We start from the raw sequence: 8,986 nt of genomic DNA, 5'->3' as shown, positions 1-8,986 counted from the left end.
CCCAGCCCAGCCCGGCCCGGGTGGCGCCGGATGCCTCGGCGGAGCTGGCGGCGGCGGCCACGCTGCGCGCTCCGGCGGAGGGGAGGGGGCTCCGCGGCGGCGGCGACGGCAGCGGCGGCGGCAGCGGCGGCTGCTGCGGCGGGCCGGGCGGGGGGCAGAGCCAAGAGGCGCGGCGGCGGCGGCGGCGGAGGAGGAGAATGCGGGGGGCTGCGGGCGGCGCCGCGGCCCTGTCCGCAGTGAAGCCCGCGGCGCCCTGGGCGCAGGGAGTGGCCGTCGCCTCCTGCGCGCACCATTCCTGAGATGGCGGCGGCGGCGGCGCGGCGGCGTTTCGGGGAGCCGAGGAGGGGCTGGCCCGGCACGGGTTGAGCCCCGCCGGCCTGGGAGCTTGCCTGGGGACCGCAAGGCGGCGGAACCGGGGTCGGGCGGCCTGCGGGAGCAACGAGGCCGAGGGCTGCCCCAGGGCAGAGCGCACGGCCTGGGGAGGCCGCGATGGCGAACGCCAGCGAGCCGGGCGGCGGCGGCGGCGAGGCGGCCGCCCTGGGCCTCAAGCTGGCCACGCTCAGCCTGCTGCTGTGCGTGAGCCTGGCGGGCAACGTGCTGTTCGCGCTGCTCATCGTGCGGGAGCGCAGCCTGCACCGCGCCCCGTACTACCTGCTGCTCGACCTGTGCCTGGCCGACGGGCTGCGCGCGCTCGCCTGCCTCCCGGCCGTCATGCTGGCGGCTCGGCGTGCCGCGGCCGCCGCGGGGGCGCAGCCGGGCGCGCTGGGCTGCAAGCTGCTCGCCTTTCTGGCCGCGCTCTTCTGCTTCCACGCCGCCTTCCTGCTGCTCGGCGTGGGCGTCACCCGCTACCTGGCCATCGCGCACCACCGCTTCTACGCCGAGCGCCTGGCCGGCTGGCCGTGCGCCGCCATGCTGGTGTGCGCCGCCTGGGCGCTGGCTCTGGCCGCGGCCTTCCCGCCTGTGCTGGACGGCGGCGGCGGGGACGACGAGGACGCGCCGTGCGCCCTGGAGCAGCGGCCGGACGGCGCCCCGGGAGCCCTGGGCTTCCTGCTGTTGCTGGCCGTGGTCGTGGGCGCCACACACCTCGTCTACCTCCGCTTGCTCTTCTTCATCCACGACCGCCGCAAGATGCGGCCCGCGCGTCTCGTGCCCGCCGTCAGTCACGATTGGACCTTCCACGGCCCCGGTGCCACCGGCCAGGCGGCCGCCAACTGGACGGCGGGCTTCGGCCGCGGGCCCACGCCTCCGGCGCTCGTGGGCATCCGGCCCGCTGGGCCTGGCCGCGGTGCCCGCCGCCTCCTCGTGCTTGAGGAGTTCAAGACCGAGAAGAGGCTGTGCAAGATGTTCTACGCCGTCACGCTGCTCTTCCTGCTCCTCTGGGGGCCCTACGTCGTGGCCAGTTACCTGCGGGTCTTGGTGCGGCCCGGCGCGGTCCCCCAGGCCTACCTGACGGCCTCCGTGTGGCTGACCTTTGCGCAGGCCGGCATCAACCCTGTCGTGTGCTTCCTCTTCAACAGGGAGCTGAGAGACTGTTTCCGGGCCCAGTTCCCCTGCTGCCAGAGCCCCCAGGCCACCCAGGCGACCCTCCCGTGCGACCTGAAGAGCGTCGGTTTATAAGCGATTCCCTGGCTCTACACACCCTCAACTCAGCCTTTCCCTTTGGCTTGGAGAGTGACGTCGTTTCGCACCTTTCTGCCCCCTTTTTAATTTTCTAAGCTGCCTTCAAAATAACTATCAAAGTGGATAAACACTTGGATAGTACAGATTCCATTTTGGGGGAGAGGGTGGATTTCTATGGTCCTGCCCACCCTGGCTACGTGCATTCGTCCTCCTCAGTATATTTTCATTCTGACAATAGACCCTGCAGTGTTTTTGTACTTGTACTGCTGTCTTTTATTCCATGTGTTATTATAATTTTTTTTTAAATAAAGGCTAAACTAATTTATTTCATGCAACGTTTCCTAAAGACCATGGCCAGTTTTCTACAGAAGCTATTTTTGACAACCTCAAGTGGCATTACGTTTTGCTGTGACGTATAGGAACCTGGGGGGGGGGCTTCACAAGTTAGATTCTTGAGGGTCTTCTGGGGGAAGCAGGAGAAAGGGCATAAAAAAAGAAAAGAAAAAAGTCTTACTTTCCCTCTGAATTGCCTACCGTGGGGTCAGTTGTGCTGCGCCGGTTTTTAGAAGGGTCAGGAACTTTGTGCAGTGTTGTTATTGAACTTGAGCAGAAATGGGAGTCCGTAGCAAGGTAGTCATTTTTTAAGCAGTAAAAATGACTTGTTTCTTACATCCCTTTTTACTCCTAGACAATACATGTCAGCGACAACCGCTCTGACAACTGCTCTCTGTATTATATGAATCTTGAATGGAGACATTTCTGTAAAATTGTTAACTTTTAAAAGTAAGAGTAAAAAGTGTTTGGGTTAGTGATGGTGTGGAGAAAATAACAGTATTGCATGCTTTTGTATGTACTGCTCAGTGGCTCACCGATCTGGATGGCTCTGAGAAGCAGAGTATTAAAATTGCATTTGGTATTTTTTGCCAAATAAAAATTAAAAGGATTTCATGGAAACAGCTTGTGCTTTGAGAAGCCGCGTTTTTATTCTATATTCTGAAACTAATTTCCATTTTGAAAATTGCTCTTCTGTTGTTCACGGTATAAACGAATGGAATATCATGATACCCTACTTCAGGAGACAAAGCATTTCCTTCAAATGTTTGCTAGGTGATGATGTGCTAGTCTACTGATGGTTATTTGAAATTAATAATGAGAACTATAATTCTAAATAACATTTCTTTGTTAAACACATTGGAATCTTAAATTGAAAGACTGAATTCTGCAAGTACTGTATAATATTTTTGCTTATAATGCTACATTTTTATTAATGTACCTTCCGTTTTGAGGATTTATATCTGTATTTCTCTTTGCATTCTACAAATTGAAATATACCAGTATTTTCATTCTGGAGTGGTGTTTTTTGTTTCGTCTTTTTTTAGGCTCTGACTGGTACTAATACTGGCCTATATGTCTCCCTCAGGTCTTCCTATCCCTTGAGTACATGTTGTTTAGTTTCAGATTTTGTAGTTTGACCATGAGCATGTACAAGACATTTGGAGGCTGTCTTACATGTTTTAATTTATGATTTAAAATGCAAGCTAAAAATCTGCAAAAAAAAAAATTTTTTAAGGGAAGAAGCAATAGACATATACACTGCTTTAAGACTTTTCTATAAACATATAAAATGCATGTGAACAAAGTGATCATTTTGATAGAAATAATGAAAACTTTAAAGGAGATGCACTAAATAAATGTATTGCATTTCTCTTTAGTTGGACATAATATAAACTATTAGATGATTGATCCAAGAGGGGTAAGAACAAATGATAACTACAGGTAATAATAAGAGGGTGTGGTCAATTTATCTCTGGTAAATGGGCAACCTTACTTTATTTTGTTTGTGAAGATCAGTTGAGTCTAGGAAGACAGTCTCATATTTGGAAAATGAGAGTAACAAGTGTCCTCTCTCTCCCCAGGTCTTATGTCCAGGAAGACTTCTGTTATCCTGGGCTGTAGATCAGAATCTAAAGACAGAAAGGCCTAGGAAGTGAATCTCTCCTGATCTAGTCCCCCACCGCATGATCCAAGTTAAAAACAAAAACAAAAACCAGAGGTCACCAGGTCTGGGTGATACTCAGAATGTTTAGCCCCTGACATGGCACGGAGCCAACCTATCAGCTGATTCCTGAGCAACTAACTTTCACCGTGGCAGCAGCTCAGCTGCACCAGGGCCCACCTGAGTATTGGCCACCCATGGCCTTGAGTTCACGGGATATTTTTTCATGGGAGAACTCATCTGCGACTGGTTCTCCAAATTTCAATGTACGTAAGAATTAACCTTAAATGCTGACAGCTCCAGAGGTTCGTAATTGGGAGGTGCTGAGGTGGGACCCCAGAAAGGGCATTTTTAACAAATTCCCCAGAGGTTTGGGCACACACCTGCATACCTTCGTTCTGATGTGATTTACTTTCAACACATTCTTTACCGATTTGCTTACCTGCTGTTTTCTGATTTGTTGGGGAAGGCAAGATTTTTGGCAAGAGTAACAAGAAATGATAGCCAACTGGAAAGGGAAAAGAAAGAAATGGAAAGAGGCACAGAAACAAGCTGTGGAGGGAAGGCAGTGTATAGGGGCGTAGAGCCCCTCCACCCTGTCGCCTTGGGACTAAGGACTCAATTAACATATACTTTGTTAATTATAGTCGTTAAATATCATCAGGAGAAGGTTGCTTGAGTCCAGCATACTCTGCCCATTGTACCAGCACAGGTACAATGTATTTGAGGCTGGGTTTCGTTACAATAGTTTAAAACTATTACGTTTATTTAGGAAGCTAACTTATTGAGCACAGCTTTTCCCAAACTCAGGATGAGGTAAATGAGTTGTCAGTATCCGGGGGGCAATAGAAAACAGATTTCTTGTACAGAAAGCTTTGCCTGCATGTCTTTGTATGGGATTATTGTATGAAAAATGAGCATTTTTAAGGATTTTGACATTTTATGCCAAAGAGGTTTGCAGAAAGACTACATCTATATATACATTTCCACCTGGCAGGCTCATTCTTTTTTTAAATTATGTATCTCAAAGTAGGGAAGCATATAACAAACCAATAATAATAATAATGATGAATAATATAATAATCTCTGCATCTACTATTCAGTCTTGTTAAATCTGGACAGTTTGGCCAATTTGTTTCCGTTTTTCCTTTCCTCCCTCCCTGTCTTCATTCCTTGTTCTGTTGCTAGAAATAAAATATTACAGAATTATTTCTGCCAAGCATTTGCTCTTACCATTGGCCCTGTACATTCTCAGATACCCTGTCCCCTAAGAGGTAGTGGGGCCCCAGGTCCTAGGGCTGACTCAGGGTTTAAGTTTGCAGGTGGATCATTGGGTTGGCCAGACGGGGTCCGCCCTTTGCCGTCTTCCTAAGGCCTACAGGATCGAGTGCAAACCTCTGCCTACCACAGAAGGCCTCTCATGATTTGGCCCTTCCACCTCCTGGGCTTCATCCTCCTGTTATGTTCCCATCTCTCCCTTCTCTGATTACCATTGTATAAGCTCGCTGGTGTTCCTGGAAAGCCCATCGCACCTTCCCTGTCTGGGAAACCCTCACTCACCCCTCTAGTACAGTGGCAGTATTCACGATATTTAACAACTAGGATGGCATGGGCATATTCAACCTGTACAATTGTAACCCTGGTCCTGACTGAACAGCAGGACTGTGCTGGACTCAGGTCCAAGACTTCTAGAAGCCCTTTTGGCCTAGTCACCTCTCTGACTCCCACAATGCATTGTGTTTACCTCTACGACCTCAGTACCCCTGTTCCTGGTGCACATGGTTGGCTCCTGGCTCACCTCCATCTGCTCCTCTCAGGCCCCACACTCTAGTCACTCCTCGTCACTGGCAGTGCCCTGAACAGCTCATACTGTGCTGCACCACCATGTCTTTATGGGTATTGTTTCTTGCGTCCAAAGTTCCCTACCTCCTCCCCAGCTGCCTGTTAAGCTTTCAGACATAAAGTGTGGACTCAGCCTTTATGAAACTCCTAGCCTTATGCAGAAAGGGGGAGATTGTCCCATTGCAGACACTGCAAGGTTCTCAAGACTCAGAAGAACTCAGTCATTAGATCCAAGTGCCATGCAGCCTGAGTAGAAGACTTATTGTTCTACCGGCATTCTAAATTGTCTCTGTGCACTAAGGTGACTTGTTGTTAAGTGCTGTTGAGTCAGTTCCGACTCATACCGACCCTATGTAGCACACAACAGAACACTGCCCAGTCCTGCGCCATGCCCACAATCACTGTTATGCTTGAGCCCAATGTTGGATCCACTGTGTCAATCCATCTCATTGAGGGTCTTCCTCTTTTCTGCTGACCCTGTCTGTACTTTACCAAGCATGAGGTCCTTCTCCAGGGACTGATTCCTCCTGACAACATGTCCAAAGTATGTAAGACGCAGTTTTGCCATCCTTGCTTCTAAGGAGCATTCCGATTGTGCTTCTTCCAAGACAGACTTGTTTGTTCTTCTGGCAGTCCATGGTGTATTCAATATTCTTCACCAACACCACAATTCAAAGGCATCGATTCTTCTTCGGTGTTCCTTACTCATCGTCAAGTTTTCCCATGCATATGAGGTGACTGAAAACGCCATGGCTTGGGTCTGGTGCACCTTAGTCCTCAAGGTGACATCTTTGCTTTTTAACACTTTAAAGAGGTCCTTTTCTGCAGATTTGCCCAATACAATGCCTCATTTGATTTCTTTGACTGCTGCTTCCATGGGTGTTGATTGTGGATCCAAGTAAAATGAAATCCTTGACAAATTCAATCTTTTCTTCATTTATCATGATGCCGCTCATTGGTCCAGTTGTGAGGATTTTTGTTTTCTTGATGTAGAGGTGTAATCCATACTGAAGGCTGTGGTCTTTGATCTTCATCAGTAAGTGCTTCAAGTCCTCTTCACTTTCAGCAAGCAAGGTTGTGTCATCTGCATAATGCAGGTTGTTAATGAGTCTTCCTCCAATTCTGATGCCCTGTTCTTCTTCATAGAGTCCAGCTTCTTGGATCATTTGCTCAGCACACAGATTGAATAGGTATGGTAAAAGGATATAACCCTGACACACACCTTTCCTGACTTTAAACCATGCAGTATCCTTTTGTTTTTTCTGAACAACTGCCTCTTGATCTATATACAGGTTCCTCATGAGCGTTATTAAGTGTTCTGGAATTCCCATTCTTCACAATGTTAGCATAATTTGTTATGACCCACACAGTTAAATGTCTTTGCATAGTCAATAAAACACAGGTAAACATCCTTCTGGTATTCTCTGCTTTCAGCCAGGATTAATCTGACATCAGCAATGATATCCCTGGTTCCATGTCCTCTTCTGAATTCAGCCTGAATTTCTGGCAGTTCCCTGTTGATATACTGCTGCAGCGCTTTTGAATGATCTTCAGCAAAATTTTGGTTGCGTGTGATATTAAGGATATTGTTGGATAATTTCCGCATTCAGTTGAATCACCTTTCTTGGGAATAGGCATAAATATGGATCTCTTCAAGTCAGTTGGCCAGGAAGCTGTCTTCCATATTTACTGGCATAGACGAGTGAGCACCTCCAGCCCTGCATCCATTTCTTGAAACATCCCAAGTAATATTTCGTCAATTCCTGGAGCCTTGTTTTTTTGCCAATGCCTTCAGTGCAGCTTGGACTTCTCCTTCAATATCATTGGTTCCTGATTATATGCTACCTCTTGAAATGGCTGAACATCAACCAGTTCTTTTTGGTATCATGATTCTGTGTCTTCCTTCCATCTTTTTTTTTTTTTTTTTTACTTTAGATGAAGGTTTACAGAACAAACTAGTTTCTCATCAAACAGCACACACATTGTTCTATGACATTGATTAACAATCCCACAACATCTCAACACTCTCCCTTCTCAACGCTGGTTCCCTATTACCAGCTTTCCTGTCCCCTTCTGCCTTCTGGTCCATAACCCAAGGCTAGTGTACCCTTTTAGTCTTGTTTTGTTCCATGGGTCTGTTCAATCTTTGGCTGAAGGGTAAACCTCAGGAGTGACCTCATTACTGAGTTGAAAGGGTATCCAAGGGCCATACTCTCAGGGTTTCTCCAGTCTCTGTCAGGCCAGCAAGTCTGGTCTTTCTTTTTGAGTTAGAATTCTGTTCTACATTTTTCCCCAGCTCTGTCCAGGACCCTCTATTGTGATCCCTGTCAGAGTGGTCAGTGGCGGTAGCTGGGCAACATCTAGTTGTACTGGACTCAGTCTGGTGGAGGCCGTGGTAGATATGGTCCATTAGTCCTTTGGAATAATCTTTCCCTTGTGTCTTTAGTTTTCTTCATTCTTCCTTGCTCCCAAAGGGGTGAGACCTAGATGGCCACTCACAGGCTTTTAAGACCCCAGACGCTACTCAACAAAGTAGACTGTAGAACATATTCTTTATAAACTATGTTATGCCAGTTGAGCCAGATATTCCCCGAGACCATGGTCTCCACAGCCCTCAGCCCAGCGATTTGGTCCCTCAGGGAGTTTGGATGTGTCTATGGAGCTACCATGACCTTACCTTGTACAGGTCCTTCCATCTTCTTTTGATGCTTTCTGTGTCCTTTAATATTTTCCCCATAGAATCCTTCATTATTGCAACTTGATGCTTGAATTTTTTTCTTCAGTGCTTCCAGCTTGAGAAATGCCAAGGGTGTTCTTCCCTTTTGGTTTTCTATCTCCAGCTCTTTGTACATGTCATTATAATATTTTACTTTGTCTTCTCAAGCTGCCCTTTGAAATCTTCTGCTCAGTTCTTTTACTTCGTCATTTCTCCTTTTTGCTTTAGCTACTCAAATTTCAAGAGCAAGTTTCAGAATCTCTTCTGACATCCATTTCAGTCTTTTTTTTCTTTCCTGTCTTTTTAATGACTTCTTGTGTTCTTCATGTATGATATCCTTGATGTCATTCCACAACTCACCTGGTTTTCAGTCATTAGTGTTCAGTGCATCAAAAGTATTCTTGAGATGGTCTCTAAATTCAGATGGGATATACTCAAGGTTGACAAGCTGACAGACACGTGGGGGACTGAGGTGGCTAGGGTTATAAAATTCAGCTGACCCAAAATACTGTTCTCCATTTACCTGGCAGATATGTCACTCTGTGTGGGTTGGCAGGACCACTGAACTTCAGGACCCCTTCTGTCAGGAGCAAGAAAGGCAATGGGAAACCGTGTCCACCTACCCACGTTCTACTCCCAAATTGGTATCCTTTGTCCTACTTACTATTTGCTTCAGGAGTAAATCAAAGTAAAAGCAACATTGATATAAGAATTTCTTTATGCTTTTTCCCCAACTTGGACAAGATTTTTGGGGTCTGGCCCAGCCCATCAAGAGATCCCTCTTCCCCTCCCTCGTCCTTCCTTTTGGGGTG

General features: G+C 47.8%; 1 protein-coding gene across 1 annotated transcript; it reads left to right on the top strand.

Annotated features, from left to right (window-relative positions):
• Positions 1-489: 489 nt before the first annotated feature.
• On the top strand, positions 490-3,042 carry GPR27 (G protein-coupled receptor 27). The gene has a single exon (XM_010590052.3). The coding sequence runs from the start codon at positions 490-492 to the stop codon at positions 1,615-1,617; it is 1,128 nt and encodes a 375-aa protein (XP_010588354.1). The 3' UTR covers positions 1,618-3,042.
• Positions 3,043-8,986: the final 5,944 nt, after the last annotated feature.

This window comes from Loxodonta africana, chromosome 22 (assembly GCF_030014295.1).
Source record: "Loxodonta africana isolate mLoxAfr1 chromosome 22, mLoxAfr1.hap2, whole genome shotgun sequence".
Lineage (NCBI taxonomy): Eukaryota > Metazoa > Chordata > Mammalia > Proboscidea > Elephantidae > Loxodonta > Loxodonta africana.
Note: the sequence above shows the minus strand (reverse complement) of the source record. Positions and strands in the feature narration are given on the sequence as shown.

Excerpts from the sequence above, each read along its gene's own strand:
- GPR27 (XM_010590052.3), top strand. The coding sequence starts at position 490 with ATGGCGAACGCCAGCGAGCCGGGCGGCGGCGGCGGCGAGGCGGCCGCC.